At 39.7% G+C, this 25991-nt stretch overlaps 1 protein-coding gene across 1 annotated transcript in view; it reads left to right on the top strand.

The window, feature by feature from the left end:
• dnah2 (dynein, axonemal, heavy chain 2) overlaps positions 1-25991 on the top strand; it is a 135366-nt gene that overhangs the window by 46086 nt on the left and 63289 nt on the right. Inside the window, 14 exon segments of the mRNA XM_058781820.1 lie at positions 662-809; positions 1157-1349; positions 2682-2882; positions 3567-3723; positions 3902-4076; positions 6195-6358; positions 6581-6742; positions 7557-7660; positions 9228-9384; positions 12826-12908; positions 24201-24381; positions 24847-24985; positions 25472-25689; positions 25820-25921. Coding sequence (XP_058637803.1) covers positions 662-809; positions 1157-1349; positions 2682-2882; positions 3567-3723; positions 3902-4076; positions 6195-6358; positions 6581-6742; positions 7557-7660; positions 9228-9384; positions 12826-12908; positions 24201-24381; positions 24847-24985; positions 25472-25689; positions 25820-25921 — 2184 coding nt within the window.

Here is a 25991-nt window from a genome sequence, read left to right as displayed (position 1 = left end):
ATTTTTGTGAATAATTTTGTGAACAATTCCTTTCAATTCATTTACATGTTTTTTCCTTAAAGCTGTGTGTTAATGTGTTCACTACAATAGGAAAGATACACTAAAAGTTTGTGGGAGGTTTATTTGGTCAAAATTTAGTTAAAAAAAGTAAATATTTACAATTCAAAATAGCTTTAATATATTTTTTAAAATGTAATTAATTCCTATGATGGCTTAGCTGAATTTTCAGCAACCAGTAATCCAGTCTTCATTGTCACATGATCCTTCAGAAATTATATGCTTATGCTTATAGGCTGATTTGGTGATCAAGAAAAGTTTTTTTTGATTCTTTGAATATATATATATTCTTTGAAAGTTCACAAAACAGTATTTATTTTCAACATAGAAATCATTTGTAACATTACTCTGTTGCAAAATGTCTTTACTATAACTTTTGATCAATTTAATGCATCCTTGCTGAATAAAAGTATTAACAAAACATACTGGCAACAAACTTTTGAAATATAAATAAATCATAAAATTAATACCATGTAACTGTTGTAATCATTTGGCAGCCCTAGTTTTTATTTAATGAATATAATGATTCTGTCCTTGAAAATCTTTTCACTGTTTGTTCCTCTTTTTTTCCCCCAACTATATGTGTTTGTGTTTGTTTGTCCAGGTGGATTTTTCCCCTTCTCTCCAGAAACTGGCCCACATAGTGAACAGCATTAGCTCTCAGCTCATCAAGACCATGTCAGGGTTCAAACGTCTGCCAGACCTGCTGACCCGCCAGCACTCACAGCAAAAACCTATCCACAGCATCATCGGTACACCCTCTCTCCATCTCATTCATCCATATCCCCCCTACATTTACTATGTATGCCCTCTTTTTATTCCTGTTTCCTCACCTTCATGCCATTCCAAACTCATAAATTTCTTCTGTGGGACACAAAAGGAGAAATTATGAAGAATTGTATGGATCCACTCTCTTTATTCAAAATCCTCCTTTTGTGTTCCACTGAATGAATGAAGTGAATGACACATGGGTGACTAATTGATGATGAGAATTTTCATTTTTGGGTAAAAAAATCCATTCACATCATCATTTGTGTATTGCTTAAAGTAATCAGCGGTTGTTTCAGATCAACAATGCTTTCCTCTTTTTCTGTTTCAGAGCAAGATGAAGAGATATGTAAGATCCAGGGAGCCATAGCTGCAGGAATGGTGACTAATGCATCTTACCTTCAGACCTACCTGAAGACCTGGGACAAACACAGAGAGATCTGGGAAATCGAAAAAGACGGCTTTATACAGCGCTACCAGCGGCTCAACCCTACAGTAACCTCCTTTGACGCTGACATAGCCAGGTCTGTAACTTTCCTTCATTTTCTTTTATGAAAATTAGTTTTTAAGGTTGTAAAAGCAAGGTCTAAATGGTCTAAAAAGTATGCGCTAGTAAGATTTGTAAGCTTATGAATTATTTGCAGTGCTACTAGTAAAATAAAAGTTTCTTTAGTGAACAAATCCACTAAAGGATTCACCATGTTTCTCTCACCATCATACATGCATCTCTTTTCATTTAAAATGCATGAGTCGTGATAGCACACTAGAGGGCTGTGTTTGAGGTCACGTGAGAAACGATGTAATGGCCTTTCAGACTATTGACGTGTCTGTAGCACATAGGTGCCAGTCCTGAGGGCAGGGTCAACATCTCTTCCCTATAGATTTGATCTGCACTCGCCAAATCGTTATCATGTCAACAATGGATGCTTGGGTGTGTGTGTGGATCAGAAAGTGAGTGTGTGTAGTGAGACAGAGACTTTGTGTGTGATTGTGCATTAATGACCTTGTGCTTGCTGGGAGGACACTTGTGTGTTGCCTGCCGCCCCCATTAATGTTTGAAGTTTTTTTCACATCAATTAATGCATGCACAGACACATTTTATTTTAAATGATTATGGTTAATGTAACTTCTTGCTTTATCTTCACACTCACTCACAAAATCAAATGATGCTGAACACTGTTTTTTTTTTTTCTTGAAAAACTAATTTCATTTACAGTAGGTATGTTGTACTGAGATGACAAATTAAATTGCTATTAATAGGGCAACCATTATGAGTGAGCAAAAAACATAATCAAATTACATGATCTCACAGATCAATTTAAACAAAAGTAATTTAGTGGCCATTAGTAATAATTAAAATCATTGTCTTTTAAAATGTACCAACAATAGCAGTAATGAGAATATGTAGTGTAGAGAATATGAAGTACAGATACAATTACAATAGGAAGAAAAAATGAAGAGACAAGCATCCAAGTGTCTATCTTTGAACTTTTTTGAACTCCAATTACAGATTTATCATGGGAAAATACATCTTTATATGCAAAATTGGTGCTTTCACGAAACAGCATAAAGTGTTGCCATTTTGAAAACTTGCTTGATAAATGCAAGGTGGTTTTTATTATATTATCTAGGTAGTCATGTTAGAAATTTGTTTTTTCACAACACCAAACAATTTTTTAAGTCAAAATAAGACATTAAATGATTGGTAATCTTTGTTTAAGAAGGAGCACATCTCTTGTGTTAAAATGTACATAATATAATTTTTTATATATAAATTTTCATTGTGCTGTGGTTTAAGATTAGTTTCATGAGAATCATGTACTTCATTTATGCTCTGTCTCTCTCTCTTTGTGCAGATACACAGAGGTGGCGAATAACGTCCAGAAGGAGGAGACAGTGTTAAGTCTGCAGTTCGTGTTGCTGGACTGTTCTCCACTCAAATTCTCTCTGTTGCAACATTGTAACGAGTGGCAGAGCAAGTTCACACAGCTGCTCAGCCTTATGGCCAGTGCCAAACTAAAGGAATTGCACAGCTTCCTGCAGGAAAACACTCTCAGGTGTGTGTGAGAGCTCTGTTCCAAAATCGTGCCTCGCTGACTGCTCTCTATATAAGCAGCTGGGATCCTAACTGAAATGAAACCTCATAAGTGACCAATTTGAAACGCTCTTCATGGGCAGCGACCCTTTTAATGGTCACTCATGCATGCCACAGCAATTAACACCCCTCACGTGAAGAGCATAAGAGACTTGACAAACCTCTCTGTTGATTCCAATAGAGCCTGGCATTAGCTTGTTGCTAAGCTAATGGCCTGACAGACAGTCTAATGAATAGTTCCATCGACAAGCAAGAGAATATCGTGGAGATTCAGGCATGAGCTTTTTTGACTTGAGCCAGTGTTATTTTGGTATCATTGAGATACTGTTATAGTTTTTTATTAATATTTTGAATTAGCAGTAGTTTTTATTTCTGTTTTCATTTTATTGTAGTTCAAATTTGAGCAATTTTGTTGTGTAGCAACACCCTTGCCACAGAATTTCATAATGCCAAAACCACTCAGAATTCCTTATCAACTCCATAGCGACATATACTAAAAAGTTACATTGGTAGGCAGCTCAATAAGTTTTGAAACAGAGCATCTATATGTGACTAGTTCTGAGTTGTTGTGTGTAATTCACTTCATTCGATAGGCATAAAATATTTACCATGCGCATAGAGTCATTGGCTGTGTGTGTGTTTTCAGGGTGTCTCAGCCTCCTCAGACTCTGCCGGAGTTGGGAGAGAGTCTAAAACTTCTGGAAACTCTGCAGGCAGATCTGAGTAAGATAGAAAGTCAGATTCCGCCCATCCACGAGCAGTTTGCCATCCTTGAGAAATACGAGGTTGCCGTCGACCCCGCTGTGAGTGTCGCGCCACACACACACACACACACACATACACTCCCTCAGGTGTTCCAGTCAAATCGTCTTCTAAATACACTTTCATCTTTTGCCTCCATTCCATATTTGACTGTGCTTTTATTTGACTCAGCGCTCTTAGATTTTCTTTTTCTCTTGCTCTTTCTTTCCGTCTCTGTAGGTGTTGGAGTTGCTGGAGGCTCTGAATTCAGAGTGGGTGTGGTTCCAGCAGGTTGTGATTGACAGTGACATCATGTTGAAGAAACACAAAGACATGATGAAGAGTGGGCTGATCCTCTCCTCTGAGGAGTTTAAGAAGAAGACACAGTCTGCCCTGCAGAGCTTCAATAGCAATGGTGAACGCACACATACACATCAACGTGAGAGATTTGAATGTTACAGAATGGGAAAACACACACACACAAACACGCGGTCAGAAGGATGACTGCCAGTGCTGTCTCAGACCCTACTGTGAGCTTCACATCCCAGCATGCCTCTTTTTCTGTAGGTCAGTTCGCTACATGGGCGGCACCACAGGCCTTTGCTTTCTGGGACCGTGGGTGTTCTGCGTGGTGGGGAGTGCTGGGTAGAGCCATCAACCTCCCACATGCCCCATGGCACATCACAACCAATTAGCCTTGAGATAATGTTTCAGAACGCCATGGAGCCTCACCTACGGCAGAAGTGACCGTCACGCTGACATCCTGCCCTTGACTGCACTCTCAGCCTGTCTGCCGCCCTGTTTCTTTCTTTCTCTCTCTCTCTCATTGTCCCGTAATGTTGCTCCACCTCCTGCTGGAGTCTCTGCGCTGTTTATTCTCTGCTCTATTAAAAACGGGATTGAAAAATTCTTTTTTCTGTCTCGCGCTGCCACCTCTCTTCACGAACAAAGTCACGTTGTGCCGAACTGTATCAAAGAGGACAGAGTTTTCGTCCTACTTTTCCTTCCCCCTTCTTTCATTCTTCCCTTTTTCTTGCACTTCTTTGCTCACTCGCTCCCCATCTCGTTTCCATTGTGTTTGCGTTACCTTGTGATCGTTGATAGCTCTGTGAAGTCTGTTGTTTTTCAGTTTGATCTCCTGCCATTCCTTCCCTGTCTTTTACTCCTATGTTCTTCTCCTCCCAGAATGAGTCCAAAAGCCTTTCCGTCTTGATTCAGACAAAGTTGGAGTTTGGGCACAGCCGATTAACGTGAAAGCTTTGCGCTAAATCAACACGTGGCAAACACGCTCAACGCTCACCGTCATTATTTCCCACAACCCCAGAATTTCCGAACGTGGGCGGCAGCTGCAACTTGTTGAGAACGGCGGGATTGTTTGTATTGTTCCTGCAAACAATGGCGGGCTCCTTCAGGTTAATGAGGCCAGGAAGCAGCTTTGTGCAGGGAGAAATTTGTATTCAAGAGAGAGAGACAGTTTCAATAATATCACACTCATTCAGTCCAAACACATACTACTGGCCCCTGCCAAGGTGCCCCTTCAAAATCTCATCTCCTGTTCTCCATGGACCCAGCGTGACTTTCCCTCTCAGATACGGCGCCGAGAAAAAATACAACATTGCGTTTCTCAGCGCAGAGCCAATTAAACATGTATGATTGGTTGAAGTCTCCAAGGCAGATTTATCAAAAATTTAGCACATTTTAACATTTGCTAATTAGATTTTCTTTACGTTTTACTCAGGCACAACGGAGAGAGAGAATGGGCGTCATCAAACCTCTCAACACCCGTGCTCCTGAATTCGTTCTGCTCCACCGACGCACTTCAACATGTGCTAAATGCTTCAGTAAATCAGCCTTTACGCAAATATTGACTGGAGATCCCCGATGGATCTTCTCATGCTGCTTAATGGCTCGCCTTAATGTTGAATTGTGTAAATGTGTGTTTTTTGTAATTGCTGGAGATGCAAGTGTGCGATTTAGCCAGTGTGTTTGATGGAATCCATTATAAACGCTGACAGACGTAAACAGTCGCGCCTATAAACATATCACAGAGGCCTCTGGGGCAGATAATGTGCCCTGCTGGTGTCTGTGCGAGAACGTTTCTGTGTGTTACTGTAAACGGTGTGTGTTGCCGTCCTGAGATGAATGAGGCGCTTTTCAAAAGATCAAATATCTCGTAAATCAAAGCTGTCGCAAGTGCGCGTGGATCGTGGGAGTCCGGGCTTGTGAGCGGAGCTGGGTCCGAGCCAGAACTCACACTCTGCTCAGGAAAGAGACCTACTGACCTGCTGAGCTCCCAACTGTGAAACCACATTAATAGCACATTGTGAGAAACATGCTCACTTCGCTAACTTTCTGGGCAATAAGAGTCCACTGAGCTTTTTTTAGAGCGACAAGCTGCTCTCCGGGGAAATGACAGCTGAATGTGCAGTTTTTTAATCATTAACCATATGCATCTGTATAGTTGTGTGTGTGTGTGTGGTCTTATCTTTGTCTTCATGTATATGGTCTTATTTGTGTGTATATGTATGTGCAGGTCCATTTGGCAGCAGTGTAACCCCAGATTCTGCACTGCAGCAGGTGTCAGAGCTGCGTGCCCAGTTGGAGGCTCTTAAAGAAGAGCAGCAGAACATATGCTACGGTCTCAACATCTTTAATATTGAACAACCAGCCTCTAAAGACATCCTCACTCTTGAGAAGGTGCCTATTCACTGCTGTTACAGTAATAAAAACCTTTCTTCATACAATACATCACAGACACACAACACAAAGCAGCACAACAGAGCGCAAACTGGCTAAGGGCGATTCATTGGTCCTGCGTGACAGCAAATTGAACAATATTGAAACTGTTGGTGAAGGTCACTTCTGGTTCAGTATGCACTGATGTTTAGATTGTGTTTGTGTGTATGTGTGTGTTTGTAGGACATGAATTACCTGCAGCAGGTATGGGAGATCGCTCAGCAGTGGGAGGCTCTGTGGGATGAGTGGAAGGGGGGTCATTTGGCCTCTCTACAGACCGAGGCCATGGATAACACCTCCCAGACCATGTTCAAGAGACTCCACACACTCAGCAGAGAGTTCAAGGCAAGCCAGCGCAACACATCCTACACCTTTGGTGTTAACTCAACTTTAGTCAGTTCCATGGCCAAACTGACATTTATGGGAGTTTCCAATAAACAATGTTAGTCTTCAGAATAGTACAGAATTTATTGTTTAAGCTAGTAGTTTTACGACAATTACACAAACAAATTGTCAAAATATAACACTATTTATATATTTTTTAATAAACATTTTTTTTTTACACTTTGATTTGCTAATATACCTGGAAGTGATGCACGTGTTTCATCTTTATATTTTATGTTTTCAGCACAGATTCTTGTTTCTTTCCAGGTGTCGTATTATGTATAATATATAAAAATAATACAAATAATATATGCACTTTTAATTTAAAATTTAATTAAGCACCACAATTAACAGGTTGAGTACTAAGACCTTCACATAAAAAAAATAGCAGCCATCAGGACCCACTTAACTGCTATCAGCGGCGTCAGTGATGTCTCAGTCTCTCACTCATCTTCTACTGTACTCACACACATACTGATGCTACTTCATTAGGGTCCAGCAGAGACTCTCATTTCTTCGTTTCTCTTTGTAACTGTGATAAAAGCCCTTTTGTGTAGCTAATTACCCTTTAAAGCTAATTTAGCTTCTCTTCTCACCAGCTTCTCATTATCCTGACATTTAGCTTTAAGCAGATTAGAAACACCTGCTTGATTCAGACCCTTTGGGTGCTTTTCCACTGACAGGAGATCAGTCCATCACAACACAGCACTCAGCATTTTACACTGCAGCTTGCAGTGGGATCCTGACTATTCCAAATGTGTGTGTGTTCTTTCAGGACAAGCACTGGGAGGTTGTGGACGTCTCTAAGAGCAGGATCATGCAGTTTAAGAAAATCATCCCACTGATCACAGACCTCAGAAATCCAGCCATGAGAGAGAGGTGGGGGTCTCTCACACACACACACACACACACACACACACAAATCAGTGTCCTCAGCATAATGAAGTGTCATTCTCACACTAATCCTCCTTATCAAGAGTGGTTCCTGACAAAATGACACTGTCGTCTTTCATGTTGTCTCTTCAGCGGACAATCTCTCTTTGTAACTACTCTCTGTTCGGGATATTGCCCTCTGTAGCTTGTGACCTGAGGTCTCCTGTAAAGTCTGGCTGATAATCATCAGCAGCAGAGTTTGCTGTTCTAGGATCAGCTGTAATCCCACACCTTGACAGCCAGCCCTCAGTTGCAGCTCGTCACCGCTCTCCTTTCTATCACGCAGAGCGTTTGTGCACTCCGGCGCCATCCCTGCCGAGAGAAACGCGACGTTTTCCGCTCTTCGTTTTTCTTCAGCCCTGTCATTCGCTCCCTAAGCCATCTGATTGGATCTGGCATTCCCAAAACAACAGCCCATCGGCCCCAATCAGGCGTGCTACAACAGCCCTGGTGGAGACGACAGAGACAGGGCTCACGTTCCCCTGATGACAGCCGGCTAATCACACTGATGTAACCCTCTGAAAGATCCCTGTTAGCGTCTCCCGCTGGCCGGCGCAGCACATCGGGGAAGCAGATGAAAATAAACAGAGCTCCAGCCTCAGAAGTCCATGACCGACAGAATGGGAGACAAGAGGAGCGAAAGAAAAACAGGCACTCGTAGGAGAGATCACGTCCCAGAATGCTCGGGCCTGATCTCAGAGGGGCCAGTCATTGGCAGGATGTTTTTTTTAAATGGCGGTGTTGTGTTTTGTTGTGGATCAGATGTACTGACGGTCTCTGTGGATTTCTTTGAGAGAAGACAACAAGCTGTGCGTCATGGCTGCGGGATCTCTCATGGGAGAATTCAATCCTTGCGCTGTCGTCGCCTGTCACACCTGTTTATTATGACAAAATCTGACCGTCAACATGACCAGTCTTTTGTGACAAAACAGCGCAGTGGACTGTTTTTCTTCAGCTCTTGAAATACTCCAAATAACACACATTCTCTGTAATTTTAGCTTAGTACTTAATGAATTACTAACATCATTTCTCCTAATGACCTACACAATAGCTCTATTTCATAACCTATTGGGCTATACAAGCATGTATATATAGACATATTGACATATATAAACATTGGATAAGATCATTTATTTTTAATTACAACTTTTTCTTACATATATAATACTGAAAATTATTGCATATGTATTCTAATATAAGTATTTATCTTTTATTTTATTTCAACGCAATGTATTCTGGGATTGCCTTTCTATGCAAGTTTAGAATTTGGACAAATTTTAGGAGGCAGCATAATTAAGTTGTCTTCTTTTTGGAAAAGCCTTCATCTCAGAAACTGCGTCTATGTTGTCTTAAAATGCTGGCCCGTAAGCAGCTCATTAGGTTTTGGAATAGATCAAATGGCTTTGATAAAAGGTTTTTCCACCCTATGAGCTCAGATTCATGTGTCAATGTCAAAGCGTCTTGGCCAGTCAGATTTTATCTTCAAAAGATGGTGTGGATCTGTTTATTTTAGACATTGGGATCAAATAAGGCAAGAAGTGCAGCAAACATTTGACCCAACCAGTGCAGACTTCACTCTGGAGAAGATTGTGGCTTTGGGTCTGGACCACCATGCAGAGCGGATCAGTGACATATCAGGAGCGGCCAGCAAAGAGCTCTCAATAGAACAGGTAAGATATTCCTCTTCAGAACTCTCTCTTTCTCATTTGGGTTCATTTATTTCCTTTGTCACTTCAGATTTGAAAAGATTCTTCAGTGATAGATTTTACAGAGAACAGTTTATAAGAAAAGTTCTTTTCTGTAACGAAAGTGCAACAAAGAACCCATTTTCTCATTGGTTTTGCCACTGTGTATGGTTTATTCGAAATTAACAATGTCCTTTTTATTAGTTGTTAGGTCCTTCAGATCAGAGTATTGGATTCGGGGTTTTTTAAAGCAAAAGATAAATCAAATTGTCCCTGATCCTTCGAAGGAGTATTTGAAAATGTACTGAAACTTTCACTTAAAACATTGTGGAAACCTGAAAGCCAAATTATGACATTTTAATTAAATGATTAAAAAGCATATCATATGATTAAAATAGTATGAGGCTGTAAAACCCTTTTCGATTATAACTGAAACCTTTATTTTTAAGAGTGTCTTCCTTATTCACTTTTGTTTCTATCTCTTTTGTCTCTGTGTAGGACTGTAAGTTCATCAAGGTTCAATTCTCTCTGCTCCTCTCACAGTGCATAAGCTCCTCAGAGGTTTGGTATGTTAAAGAGAAAAGAAAAGTCACTGTCAGGAGGATTATGGTCAGAGGTCAGGTTTAGAAGGTCAAAGATGATATCCTCAGGGTGACATCCGGTAGTCAGACCAAACCCAGCAGAGAATCACAGCAGAGAGCCCCAGTCTAAGAGTCTGGCAACAGAGCAGATGTGGTTTTCATTAGTCAAACAGTTTGAATATAAAGGCAGTGGTGTTCATGAGTACAAAGCTATCAGACTGCTCTAGGGTTATACTACAGTAAGATTTTTAATTATTTTAAAACATAGGCCTGTTTCACTCATTGCATTTGTGGCACTACAGGCACATTTTTTTGGTTCCCATTTGGCGCCCACATTACAGCATTTCAGCACACGAGCAGCAATAAAAGTAGCACTTCAGTGATAAGTTTTGTTTTGCTGCATGTCATTACTGGTTTCTGTCTCAGAGTAAAAAAAAATCAAAAAAAAAAAAAAAAAAAGGTAAATAAAATAATCACCATGAAATAAGTCACTATTATGACAAATATATTTACAATTTTGAGTTTTAAAATCACATTGAGTGAATTAAAGTCACAATCACAAGATATCGAGTCACAGTTAACTTTTTTACTCTACTGCTCTGATGTTTAGTTTTTGAAGAAGTTAATGTTTTTATTTAGCAAGAAAGCAATAAATTAAAACACCTTTACAAAGTTATAACAAAAATTCTATTCTCTTAAATTTCTATTAATCAAAGAATCTTAAAAAATACATCATATTTTCCACAAAATTATTAAGCATGCACATGTATAAATTACATTCTAAAATATATTCAGATATGAAAGTTAATTTAAATTGTAATAATATTTCACAATATTTAACATATAATATTTTACAAATTTTGATCAAATAAATGCAGCCTTGATAATCATGAGACTTTTTTCAAAAGCATTTAAAAAAGCTTACCAGCTTCAGAACTGTAGTGTGTTTATTAATTTTATTCTTTGATGTAGAAACAAACAGGCTTTTATAAAACTCATCAGAAAACAATGTAGAACATGTACTGTAAACATTTTATTAAAACTATATTTTTTGTAATATTGGCTTTTATGAAGCAACTGAGAGAAGAATAAGTGCCCCGTTGCTTGAAAAACACCTCCATGTTAGCTGATGCAACTTCACAAAGAGCACTTTATTCAGTAAAGTTTGACTGAATCCAGACACTTTAAGCAGTTTATAGCTATGCTTTGGGTTCTGTGTAAACCATTTGGATATAAATGTCATTCCACCTCCTCATGTAAATTAGATTTCATGGCTATCAAGTTTGTAATGATTCTCAATGGCCCACTTCCGATATCCATTATATTATTGTATTAATTCATGGCTGTTATTGGAAGAAATATGCGAAGTAGTAAACCAGCAGTCACTTTATTTTCGGCATAGAGCTGTTACACAGCAGAAATGCCGTTAGTGTAAAAGCACAAGCTACGTGTTGAAGACACAGGATGTGTGAAACAGGCCTATGAGTCGACTGGTTTACTGTCCTATTTTAGACTTGAAAAGGAAAATTTCCTGGACTGTGTTCAGTAATAGTGCAGTACAGTTTGAGCGCAGTGCTGCTGGAGGCGTCTGTCCCCAGGCTGCAGTCGCAGGTCATGTGTGGCGGCCACAGGGGAAATGAGCCTTGCGCTTAATTTCCTTCAGCGCAGCCTTTACTGCCCCTGCAGAGGAGAGCTGCCCTGTCCAGCTGTCAGACTGTGGGAGGCTGTACTCCTCCCCTCTCTCCTACTTTCTTCCTCTCTTTCTTCTCGCTTTCGGCCCAGGGAGATTCCCAGACGTTCTGCTCTGCGCTCGCAGAGGTTACAACAACACAGCTTTGGTTCGAGAGCGGCAATGGGAGAGCAAACCCTCATAACCCCCAAAGCACAGAGCGGTTCACCTAGAAGTCACTCGCAGAGAGAGAAGAAGAGAAAGACAGATAGAGTGTAAATGAGAAGCACCGCTGGCATGGTGCATGACTGGTATTTCTGGAAAGACCCCGTCTCTGACGTTTATTTTGGGGGAACTTTGCAGGGGCCACAATTAATGATATTTTTCGCCCAACAACCTCACAATATAGGTGGCTCCCGTTTTAGCTTTAAAGGTGTGGTCACATGTAATTTTTGGCCAAATTTTGCAGACAGAAATGGTTCATTGTCTATTGCTAATAGTATAGCGATGTATGATTTACAGCTCATACAGAAGTTACTTTTAAACCAAACAGCTTTATGTTGACTACAACAAAATCCTGCCTAAAAAGGCAGCTCATATTTTGAGGAAAAAACTTTTTTAATTCCGCTATAGCTTGAATCTCTAAATGCTCCTATGATGCCAAGCATGCTTTGTAGGTGTGCAGCTCTCTAGGCTTTAAAAAAAAAAACAGTGTTTAAATGTTTGAATGCACTTATAATGGCCAAAATATATTTGGCACTATATTTGAAGCATAGCAAATTTTCGGACATGTCTGTGATGCGATAAATGTTGTCTAGGTGAAGAGCTCACTGGGATTTAAAAGACAACCAGTGTTTAAATGTTTGAATGATGTCCAAAAATGCTGTCTAGGTAGGCTGCTTGCTAGGTTTTCAAATATATACAGTAAATGAGAAGTATCAATGGCACATGTCTGGTGTTTCTATAAAGACTCTATCTATGACGTTTATTGTGGGGGGAACTTTGCAGGGGCCCCAATCAATGTTCTTTCCCTGTCACTAGCAGTCTAACATCCCCACGAGACCGATGGCTGCTCTTCCAGCTCTAATACAATGTGGCGTTCAGTGCTGAGGTGGAATGTGTCTGGAAAGATTAGTGCTAACATTAAAAAGCCTAATGCTGTCCTCTGATTCACAGACACTGGAAGGCATCACGAAGACATGGGAGGAAACGTCCCTGGACATCACACCCTACAAAGACAAAGGTCACCACAAACTGAGGTGAGGAGCCAGAGGTTCCAGAATGTCAAACGTCAAAAGGTTGCAGAGGTGCTCAATAAGCAGAATCTTAAAAAGATGATAATGATGATTCAGCGTCCTGAGGTGGCAGGTATTTCTCTCTAAGTCCCTGGCTTGAGGGCCTGTTCACACAACAGTTGATGCAACTAAACAAGAAAGTATTTTATTTTCACAATAGATTTCATTTGCAGCATAATTTCCTTTAGAAAAAGAAAACACAAGAACAAAGTGTCTGAAACACGTGTCTTTCCTAGCAGCTTGCTACAGCCTACAGCTTCCACCAGCAGATTTTCCATCCTAATTGGGGAGTTGTCCTAATTGACTTTGCCTAATTGATATTTTTTTTTTTTTTTTTTTACTAAGATGTAATTGTACCATAACTTTCATGGTTGTCCAGTCGAGGGGTAATTGCTGAATTGTTTTTTTGTTTTTTGACTCCCTGTCCACCTAGGGACTGTTAGTGGCTTCATCCATGCTGTTACAGCACCGTAATGTGAATATATTAGTGCCAAAAACAAGCCATAGCCTAAAAAACACCATTCCTCAACATGATGGAGCGCCCTGCTGCAGGGGAGAACCGCCACGCGTGAGAAGCCAGTAACTCCACATTATCATATTACTCTGTGTGACACACAGAAAGAACGAGCAAATGAGACAAAACACTGGCTGTGTTTTAAAAACCTAGTGAGCCGCCTACTGCCTACTGGACAGAAATTTGGGCATTACAGGCATATTTAAATGCTCTTATCGGATTTAATGCGCCTATGATGTGGAAAAATGCTGTTTAGATAAGCAGCTCACTAGGTTTTGAAAGACAGCCAGTGTTCGAATGGACCTTTGATATCCAAAATTTCTGGCTAGGTGTGAAGCCCAGTAGGTTTTGAAACACATCCAGTGTTTAAATGCACCTTTGATGCCCAAAAACGCTGTCTGGGTAGGCAGTTCACCAGGGTGTGAATCACAGCCACTGGCCGGACAGCATCGCTCTCTCAGAGTCCGGTTCAAATCCGTGTTTGACAGCAAGCCATGTTTTTATACACAGACTAAATGGCTTATCAATGCCAGGGCACCTTGAGCTCTGACACAAACATAATTACTATCAATCTCCTTAGAGAGCAGGACTCAGAATGGCTGCTTTAAGCCTTCTAGGCAAACAAGTCAAGGGTCCAATAAAGAACATAAACTGACTGTCTATGAACAAATAAATACTAGCGGGAAAAGCCATTCTAGTGTTTAGATGAGCTCAAATGATGCTGTTGCTCTTTTGGGTTTGATTGAGACCGTTCGGGAGTTTCACAAAGTGTTTAGTGCTCACAATTATACAAACGAGCTGTGAGCAGATAAGAACTGGAGAGGATGCTTTGTGCATATGGCAGCCGCACAAAAGCTCTAATCTAATAGAATCATTTGTACAAGCAGCCTCCTTCCCAAGGGCTGAAAGTTTTCTGAAAATGCCTTCAGGCCTGTTCGTATTTAGCTGGAAGCAGTGTGTGTGTGCGTGTATCAGCGTGTTTATGTGCAAGTTGCGTGGATGAATCGGAAACGGGTCAAAAGCGTTGTTTGTGAAATTCTTTAGCTGTTTGTCCGTTTTGATGTAAGAGCAGTTCCATAGTGTTAGCTTGTTTTTTATATGTCTCTACGGAGACTTCTCATATAGATTTTTGCGTGCTTATGTAATTTTACGTCAATACTGAGAGTTTACCTCTGGGTTGGTCAAATTGGTCTATGATATTTCTCATGTGAATTTGCTCATATACGCTTACGTACACACACAACCATATATAAATATATATTAGGGCTGTTAGTTTAATGCATTAACTTAATAATTAGTTATGAAAAAATTTGATTTTAAAATATTTTATCACAGTTAACGCACCGGTCCCGCCCCGAGACCTGTACGTCATCTTACATTTCATACAGTTCACTGTTGACAAATATGGTGCTCAATGCATTTACGCCCTAAAATTCAAGAGATTGGTGCAAAAATGCTCCTGAGATTTTGTCTTGTCGTGTAATTAATTAGATTAAAATTTTTAATCGACTGACAGCCCTAATATGAATATATATATATATATATATATATATATATATATATATATATATATATACACACAGTGGGGGAAAAACTATTTGATCCCATGCTGATTTTGTACGTTTGCCCACTGACAAAGAAATGATCCATCTATAATTTTAATGGTAGGTTTATTTGAATAGTGAGAGACAGAATAAAAAAATTTTTGCATTTCAAAAAAGTTATAAATTGATTTGCATTTTAATGAGTGAAATAAGTATTTGATCCCCTATCAATCAGCAAGATTTCTGGCTCCCAGATGTCTTTTATACAGGTAAGGAGCTGAGGGAGTGCTCCTAATCTGTCCACAGAAGAAATCAATGAATCAGATTCCAAACTCTCCACCATGGCCAACACCAAAGAGCTGTCCGATGTCAGGGACAAGATTGTAGACCTACACAAGGCTGGAATGGGCTACAAGACCATCGCCAAGCAGTTTGGTGAGAAGGTGACAACAATTGGTGCGAATATTCGCAAATGGAAGAAACACAAAATAACTGTCAATCTCCCTCTGACTGGGGCTCCATGCAAGATCTCACCTCTTGGAGTTTCATTGATCATGAGAACGGTGAGGAATTAGCCCAGAATTACACAGGAGGATCTTGTCAATGATCTCAAGGCAGCTGGGACCATAATCACCAAGAAAACAATTGGTAACACGCTACGCCATGAAGGACTGAAACCCTGCAGCGGCCGCAAGGTCCCCCTGCTCAAGAAAGCACATGTACAGGCCTGTCTGAAGTTTGCCAATGATTCAGAGGAGAACTGGGTGTAAGTGTTGTGGTCAGATGAGACCAAAATCCAGCTCTTTGGCATCAACTCAACATGTTTGGAGGAGGAGGAATGCTGCCTATGACCCCAAGAACACCATCCCCACCGTCAAACATGGAGGCGGAAACATTATGCTTTGGGGGTGTTTTTCTGCTAAGGGGACAGGACAACTGCACCGCATCAAAGGGATGATGGACGGGGCCATATACTTTCAGGGCCAGGGCACTGAAGCCAGCCAGGGCATTGAAAATGGGTCGTGGATGGGTATTCCAGCATGACCCAAAACACACGGCCAAGGCAACAAAGGAGTGGCTCAAGAAGAAGCACATTAAGGTCCTGAAGTGGCCTAGCCAGTCTCCAGACCTTAATCCCATAGAAAATCTGTGGAGGGAGCTGAAGGTTCGAGTTGCCAAACGTCAGCCTCGAAACCTTAATTACTTGGAGAGGATCTGCAAAGAGGAGTGGGACAAAATCCCTCCTGAGATGTGTGCAAACCTGGTGGCCAACTACAAGAAACGTCTGACCTCTGTGATTGCCAACAAGGGTTTTGCCACGAAGTACTAAGTCATGTTTTGCGAAGCGGAAAAAGCAAATCAATTTTATAACTTTTTTGAAAATGCGTTTTTTTTGTTTTTTGTTGTTGTTGTTATTCTGTCTCTCACTGTTCAAATAAACCTACCATTAAAATTATAGACTGATCATTTCTTTGTCAGTGGGCAAATGTACATAATCAGCAGGGGAGCAAATAATTTTTTCCCCCACTTCGTGTGTGTGTGTGTGTGTGTATATATATAAATAACATTAAGAAAAAACTATATATAGACACATAAAATTTACAAGTAAATTAATAGTGAAGTAAAAACAAAAAAGCTGAACATTTCATTTAAAACTTTTTTTAGGGGGATGGTTAGTCTGTAGTCATTTTAAATAAATGTTATATACAGTATAAAACAGTAAAAGCTATGTTATCCTTCTTGATGGATAAGTAAATGTGTTTGTACTTAGCTGCAGTTTTGGGGCAAAAATTTTCATTAATGTTAACTAAATCTGACAAAACCTTCCTGTGGAGATATTATCAATTTGAAAATCAAAGCATAAATAAAGCAAACATATTTATAAATTAATTTATATATTTATAAATTCAAAAAAAGTTTCTTTTGGGGCTCTGAATTAGCCATTAATTTTTGTCTGGTCTCCATTAAGATATTGATTTGCCTGTACTTCTGTCCTTCATAGTCTTGTTTTCATTTAGATCAAATTAAATGCCCCATACATTCCCATACTGCCTAAAAAGTCTGTGTAGGAAGCAGCTCAGTTGGAAACGTGACTGTGTGCATGTTTAGTAATGCACTAATACACAGAGTCATAAAGACTGCAGCTCTCTGTGCTATAAGCTGTCATATGCATCAGTGTCTCACACCCACCTGTGAGAGAGAGAGAGAATCACAGGGGGTGGTGTCTTGCTGACAGGTAGGCATAGGGAGAAAAAAGCAAGCGAACAGATATATAGAGAAAGAGGGGGAAGATTCTTATTGCATATTTCTAGAAGCTTAGATCCTGCAGAACAGAGAAAGGACGTGGTCTCTCTCTCCCCTCTTTAGCACACATACCTGCTGGTATTGTTCGTCCCCGTCAGTGCTGCAACAAAAGGTGGACATATGCTTTATCTTTAGTTCTCCCTCTCTCACTCGTCTTTGATCACTCTATTTCTTCCTCTGTTTTTTTGTCGGTGCAGGGGTGTATGCCATATCAACAAACACTGTGTGTTTAGTATTCAGTGGTGGGGTTGTATACAGGGGACAGAATCAATTCCAAATTACTCAGGCTCTCAATAACGGACAGCCCCGTCCGCAAGGAGAAAAGATGATTAATGATGATAGTATTCATGATAGAAGCTGAAGTGTTCGCACACACAGATGGAGCTGTGTGTGCGTTAATGGTCCTGCAGTGAAGAGGCTTTCTGTTTGCTGCCGTGTACTTATAATTGAGCGTTTCCACACATTTAGCAGGACGGAGTGCAAATCACCTGTAATTACCACCTACAGCCCCGGATTGTACGCGCTACACACACACACACCCATTGTATAAACCCGGCGCATAGAAGCATCTCTTTGCCTGCTCTGCAGTTGCACGAGTGACAGTTCTGCTGAATATGTGGTAAAACTGTCCTGCACTGAAGGTTCGACTGACCGATGTACTCTCCGAGCAGTCGTAACTGGTCTTTAATGACGTGGGACAAAATGTGTATGCAAACACTTTTAGCATATGCTAGTTTCTGTAATTAAATTAGATACATACACTTTCCTTACCAACACTGTATTTTATTTACAGCTTGCTACAGTGCACATTTTTGTCCTGACGTGCATATGCTGCTGTTTGGACGCACACACACAGCTGCAGATGAACGTCCCAGCCTAGTTTTGCTGATGACTACCTATTTTGAGAGGTCATGTCCTCATCTATGTGTTTTTCTGTTAGTACACTGTAAGTTTGTTAGTGTATGTGCGAATTTGTGTGATTTAGTACCTATAGGCTGTTCAAAATGTAGTGAGATGCCTACATAGACAGCATTTTTAGACATTAGTGGCTTCAATTTGAACATCAATATGCGTTTAAGAAACAGCCTAAGTTGGCACTTTACTTGGTAAGCAGACTGAGTTTACTCTATAGCCATAGAGCAAAGCTTCACATTCTCACACATGGTCACTTTCTCTAAATGATCAGCATTCATTGCTTTATAATGGCTTTAGGGCTATAACTGTGACTCATTGGGCCAGGGTAGTACAACACTGCCACCTAGTGTGTGTGCATATGTGTGTGTTTATATGCGCTTATGTGTGCATATACACGTGTACGATGTGTGCATGTGTGTGAGATAAAGGAAGCAGGAATGCCCTGACCATCTGCTGCACATTAGAAAGAGACCCTCAGCCCAATTCAATTAACATCCACAAGCCCCCTGATTGGGCTCAGAGAGAAAGAGAGAGATTGGAAGAGAGATAAAGGCCATTGCAGGAGTTACTACCCTGCAGTAAATATGAGTTTCAGCATTCTCTGATGAACTCTCCGCATGAAAGCAGGGCGAATGGAAAAGTCATTGATCAAACACACACGCACACACACCCAAACAGTAGACTTATTTGAAGAGGTTATGGAATTGTGTTTGCTATGAAACAGAGGGAGAGATAAAGAAATACTCTTGATCTATGGAGATGTTTGAAGTCTTGTTTTTAAAAAGCATTTAATAATGGAGATATGGAAGGAATCTTTAGTTTGTGGTTCTCTTTATTTATCCTTCTTGCTTGTTTATCTTTTACTGAAGTCATCTAAATCTGACAGAATTCAAAAGGATGTCCCCTATATAATTTTTGGTTGTTTTGTTTTGTATATAACATTTTAACCTTTTTTAAAGCAGTTACAAGCATTTTGAAACTTTGGATTAGTCTGTAGTAATTATGATTCAAGTATTTATAATCAGAAAAGAGTCAGAAATGAACCATGGCTTGGAGGAAAAATGTCACTGGAAGTGACAAAAATGTCCTAGATATGTAAATGTTAATAGCATGCTAGTGAATTTGTCTGTTATGTAATTTAAGATATTTTCATATTTTGTTGTAATAATGGGTTTAGTGTCTCTGCAGACACTGTAACTGTAGCTGTAACTGTCAAATATCTGCATTTACTGTCTCAGAGGCAACTACTGGTGAGTGTGTAGCTAAAATTAAGTTGGTTTCAATAGAAAAAAAATATAATCAGCTTTTTGAAAACATGCATTCTAACAGAATTTTTATTTTATTGATATTTTGTGCATTATTTGTAGCTGCTTTTGTATTGTATGGTGATGTTGATTTTACAGATAACAGCCATAATTGTGCAGAGCATTTATTGCAGTTGATTCAGTTCAAGTAACTGTCATAAATGGACAACTTACATGTTTTTTTATGATGTAAAAAAATAAAAAATAAATGCCATTATAAAAGTGAAAATCAATTCCAGGTTGCAAATATTGCTGCTTAAAAAGATTTTTTAAAATGACACGGTCCCTTATTTTGATAACTGTATGTGCGTATGTGATAATGCTGTGGCAGTAGTAATGTAGTCAGGGATTTTCAGTCCTCTCTCTCACCTGCTGCTCCTCGGCGAACAGCCTGCAGTGAAGACACACAGTTAGATGATGTGATGAGAGTGATGAATATGACAGATCAAGAGCTGCTGTGCTGTGTGTGTATATATGAGAGAGACCGAGAGAATGAATCCTCTCATCACTGCACCGTTCCCTCTGCTAATGTTCATGTGTGTGTGAGGCAGAGAGAAAGAAAGAATTGAGAGCACAGGAGATTGAGCAGGTCTCCGGTGATTGGTCTGAATCAGAGGCCTGTGGCAGGCAGGTGGAATGTGTGATCACTTATAGCAGAGGTGATAATTTACAGCCTTTCTGAGTGTGTGAGAGAGACGCCGCCTCTCATAGCTGCCGTGCTGTATGCTTTCATCCACATTTAACAATATCTTTGTTTTTTTCCCATAACAACAGATGTCTGTCAGAACAATATTATTAAAATGATTGCAATGGTAAAAAATAATAGACAAAACACCAATATATTTAAGAAAATAAGTAAAAAGTATAAATATACTAATTGTCTACACTATCGGTCAAACGTTTGGGGTTGGTAAGGGATCAGAAAACATTCAAATATCAAGAAACATTTAATAATAAACTAACTGATAAACTGATAAAACTTAATAATTTTGGAGACATTTTTTCAGGTTTCTCTGATTAATAGAAAGTTTAAAAGATCAGCATTTATTTGAAAAAGAAACCTTTTGTTAAATGTCTTTACTGTCACTTTTGATCAATTTAATGTGCCTTTGCTGAATAAAAGTATAAAAAAAACTTCAACTGAACACCTGTTGAAGTATTGAACCACAACCAAACAATGGCCAGTTTTAGTCACATTTTGTACATTGATCAGATGGGATTAAAGTTATGTAATATTTCTGGAGTTATATGCACCCTGATAATCCACTTATACTGTAATAGCTTAAAGCTCATATTAACTGTCTGGGTTTGGGGATTTAAGCAGGTTCTCTGCCATTCATCTTCAGATATATCCTGTTATATTCTGATATATGTTTTTAATGCCTTCTTTGATGATCATAATCCAAAATTTGTCAGCAGAGGAGCTCTTCATGGGTCATTTTTTCATATACCATAACATGCAGAAATGTAGAGCGTACTAACATGATTTCTTCTTTCTCAACCATCATCATTCGCGTTTATTGTGCTATATTTTTATGGTGGCTTCGGGGCAAAACACCAAGTGCTCATAAGTGCACTTAAACTTGATTAAAGCTGTGTTATGATTCAAAGGGTTCTTACGTCGTGTTCTCTACACACGGAGCAGGGGATATATTATATTACATTAATATAGCAATATGTGAATATTATATTATATTATATTAATATGATGGTGTATATTATAGTATGAAACATTTAAATAGAACATACTGTAATTATTGGCAGCGATAGCCTAGTGGGCAGTGCACTGACATACAACTCTATTGCGTTACGGGTGTCCCAAGTTCGAATCTTGGCTCGAGGACCTTTCCGGTCCCGCCCCCTCTTTCTCTCCCACTTTGCTTCCTGTCTGCTCTACAGTGTCCTATTCTAATAAAGGCAAAAAAAAAAAAAAAAAACACATAAAAACATACTTACTGTGATCTTACACTAATACATTTGGGGTCAGTAAGACTTTTTTTGAAGAAGAAATTAATACTTTCATTCAGCAAGGTTGCATTAAATTGATCAAATGTGTGAGTCAAGACATTTATAGTGTTACAAAAGGTAATTGTTTAAATAAATGTTGTTCTTTTGAACTTTATATTAATCAAAACAATCCTTAAAAAATTGCTAAAACTGTAATAAGAAGAAATCATTAGATTATTCATTATTCAGCATATTAGAATGATTTCTGAAGAATCTTGTGACACTGAAGACTGGAGTAATGGCTGCCAAAAATTTAGCTTTACTATCACAGGAATTAAATTAAATGTTAAAATATTTATTTCAATATAATTTCAATGTAATATTTCACAATGTTTACTGTATTTTTGATAAAATAAAAGCAGTCATTTGCAAACATTTTTGACTTACTCCAAACTAATGTAACTTAAACATTAAAAATATTGAATATAATTTAAAATATACCGAAGGTTTTTGCAGAAAGTTTAAACTACTGTGCATGAGAGAATGTGCTCTGACCTGTTGATCTCATTCCTAAAAATGTTCATGATATGCAACTATTAGCCATTACAGACAAAGTGGCTCACCTCAACCATAAATGCTCTTGGACTTCACTTGTGTGTGTGTGTGTGTGTGTAAAGTGTTTTTCCTCAGGCGCTGGTTCAGTGATGTGTGTCGAATGCTATATGTGTCTGTCATGTTGCTTGGACTCGAAAACAGACAGATTATTCCTCTGAGTGTGTGGCGGTAGGTGCCGCAGGCGAGAGATTGTGCCTCGTTTCATGCTGTCGCTCTGGAGGTCAGGTGGCCCACGACTGTCACTCACCTCCTCTTATTCTCGCCTCCTCTCTGGAACTCTCTTCGCCTTTCTTCTTTTTCTCTTTCCTCAGTAATGCACTACAAATAAAATTCACTCCTTCCCATCAGCCCTGTGCTCCCTCTCAGCCTTTTTCCTCCCTCTAAGAGAAAGAAAGATGGTGTTTTGAGGTATTTACACTCATTCTTTTCTCTTTTTTCTTTCTTATCCCACCCTTGTGTCCTTCACAAACTAACACCGCTGTCCTGGATGTGCAAAGTGTGTGTGTGCAGTGCTTCTCCATTGCTCATATGAACACACTCTGCATGCAGGGGCATCAGTTAGAGCTCGGGGAGATGGAGAGGCAGAGACAAACAGAGATGAATGACACGTACACACACACACACACACACACACACACACACACACACACACACCTGCGGCTTCAATCTGAGAAATCAAGAGATGTGTGACGTGTTTTGTGCCCGTGAGAGTGTAAAACTCACCGTGTGTCTTTCCTGTGGGTTTGTGTTCTTGTGTTAATGTATTAGAGTGTGTGTTTGTGCATGTGCATGCGGACATCAGGTGCCGGCAGTCACCGTTCATCCCCGCAGTGAGGCTATAGCTCCACCGTTGGCATGGAGACGGCTGCGGCAGCGCGTGAGGCTGCTGCCATGGCAACGCAGTATGCCAAGGAGGGGGGTCGAGAGCCACTGCTGTTCACTTTGTCCTCTCTTTTGTTTGCTTCGTACATCTAGCTGTGTGTGCGCGGGCTAGAAAGGGATGTGGGATAGTTTGTCCAAATTATTAACAGGCTGAACCTTGAGCTCTTTATACTGCCTTCCTTTATTTCAATTGTATTGTGACTGTGCCTTTTTGAATAAGCTTTCGGTCCATGTTCAGGTTTGGCTGTACTTAGGAGGGTCAATGTATTCACAAATATAGTAAAACAGATGTTTGAAGCAGTCTTCGTTATTTAAAATGGCAGGCTAAGTGTTCTGTCTTTGGCTGCACTGATGAGCACAGAACACTTTTTAGAGTCCCAGCCTCAGAGGAGACAAGAGAGCAGTGGATTTATTGATTTATACATGTATATTATGCTGCTGCCATACAGATCTAATATAAACATGCGATTTCTTTCCCAACTGTTTACCTTTACAGACATAACCGACTGTTTTTGTAACTTGTGTGTGTTTTTAACATAAACTTGTGTGTATTTGACAGTTTAAGCGCAATATGACATGAAAGAGAACTTAGTTCAGTACTCACATGCAGTGTGACAGCCGCTTTTTGTGCGTGTGCGTCGGATGTGTGCGCTCAGAAAATCGTCTATCAGAAGTTTAAACTAATATAGTTTAAAATGCATGATTTCAGCACGATAGACATGATAATCAAAACCAAACAGATGTTTTTTAGCAGAGTATCTGAGGTACCAGCTGTAAAGGCACAGCCCTATTCTGGAAAAGGGGGTGGAGAGCAGCAGCTCATTTGCATTTAAAAAGACAAGCACGAAAACAGCCTGTTTCTGCTTCCACTCAAAACATGTCATAACAAATGACATAACAAATGATCTGTAGGGTATTTTGAGCTGAAACTTCACTGATACATTCTGGGGACACCTGAGACATATTGTAATAAATTGCATATTGTAAAAAGGGGCACAATAGGTCTCCTTTGATTAAAAATGCCAGTTGTTGAAAGAACCAATTAAAATAAGAAATGTCTGGATTTTTAGCTGTTTAACTTATTTTAAAATTGATTTTAGCATTTTTCAGCATTGGAAGTGTTATGAGGCCACCTACTGGGTCCCAGCCCACCGGTTCAGAACCACTGGTCTATGAGATGTTTTTACAAATGTATCTTCCAAACTGTGTGCATGTTTGTGTGTGTGTTCAGGGGAACAGATGATGTGTTCCAGGCTCTGGAGGATAACCAGGTGACACTCTCTGTAATGAAAGCATCTCGTTTCGTCAAAGCATTTGAAAAGGAAGTTGACCACTGGGAACGTAGTCTGTCTCTGGTGCTGGAAGTCATCGAAATGATCCTCACTGTACAAAGACAGTGGATGTATCTAGAGGTACGCACACACAGCACTTCCTACAGTTTTATACAGCACATTACTCATCCAAATGCTTCTCTTATGCTTTAAAAGTCTGTGGTTACATTATCCAGGCATATGCTGTACACAACACACTCCTGACCTTCCTCACACCGTGCTCGTTCTTAATAAACAACAGTCACAATCCACTGCGTTAGATCACAGTGGGGTCCACTCTCTACATGTGATGCACAAACTCACTGTAAAAGATGAGCATCTCACAGACACACACATAGCGGAGTTCAGAGCCACACATCTGTTCTCTCGTAGCTGATGAGGAGAGTAAACAGTGGCTGTCAGCCTGGATTTCCTGTGTGTCTGAGTGTTTGTAAACACACCTGTGATGGCTCCAACCAAGCACCAAACTGTTTTTATCTTCCCTTCTGTGCGATTCTTCATTTTGGTCATCCGCTACCACATTTTTGTATTTTTTTCTTTGTTTAGAATATCTTTCTGGCAGATGACATACGTAAGCAGTTGGTTCGTGAGACGGCTGAATTTGATGATGTCAACTCCAGTTGGAAGATCATCATGGAACGACTCGACAAGGACAAAAATGCTCTCAGAGGAACACACCATCCAGGTAATGAAAGGATAGTTCTGGAATTCACCACCCTCAGCGACTGTAAAAAGCCTTTACTGGAGCAAGTCAGTTCACTTGGCAGCAATCTTGGCAACACCCTGGACAGATGGATGAAACGTGTCCAGGTCATATTTCACCTGAAAAAAACAAAACAATTTTGCATTAATAAACTGAGGTCTGTTAACTATTAAGATGTTTTGCATTGCAGAATTATTTTTATGACAATTAAGCACAGACATAATACATTCAGTCATTTCACTTTTTTTTGACAACTTTCATCATTCTCAGTGGTGATTCTCATTACTGTACTACAGGGACTTTTTTGTTAGCCAAACTCTTTTACCTAAAATATTTACTTGAAGTACCCTCTGAGATTGAGATGATATATGTAACCAGTTCTGGTGTAAAAAAAAAAATTATTACACTTTGAACAGGAAGACAGAAAAATGTCAATAAAAGACACATCCTTTTTTTCTGTTGTTTCAGGTCTTCTAGAAAAGCTCTCAGAAATGAACACTAAGTTAGAGGAGATTCAGAAGTCTCTGGACATGTACCTGGAGACCAAACGGCAGATCTTTCCTCGGTTTTACTTTCTGTCTAACGATGACCTTCTGGAGATCCTGGGCCAGTCACGCAACCCTGAAGCTGTGCAGCCACACCTCAAGAAGTGCTTTGACAACATCAAAAGTCTCCGCATCAACAAGGTACATATGCACCAAAATCTTATACTGAATGATTTTATGTCATGTTATTTATATATATGTTTTGAAATTTAGGAAATGTATGAGGTTAAGCTTGAGCATTAGTTTAAATATTCTGCTTGTGTATATGTAGGTTGGGATTAATAACAACAAGTTGGAGGCCAGTGGGATGTTCTCAGCTGATGGGGAGTTTGTTGACTTCACTCATCCCGTTCTTCTGGAGGGGCCAGTGGAGGTGTGTTTCCAACCTAAAGTCCAACACAGTCTTTCTTGACAAATAAATCCATTGAGCTTTTCATCTTGTA

The sequence above is a fragment of the Onychostoma macrolepis genome, chromosome 07, assembly GCF_012432095.1.
Source record: "Onychostoma macrolepis isolate SWU-2019 chromosome 07, ASM1243209v1, whole genome shotgun sequence".
Taxonomy (NCBI): domain Eukaryota; kingdom Metazoa; phylum Chordata; class Actinopteri; order Cypriniformes; family Cyprinidae; genus Onychostoma; species Onychostoma macrolepis.
The sequence above is the reverse complement of the archived record's forward strand: the minus strand, read 5'-3'. Positions and strand labels throughout refer to the sequence as shown.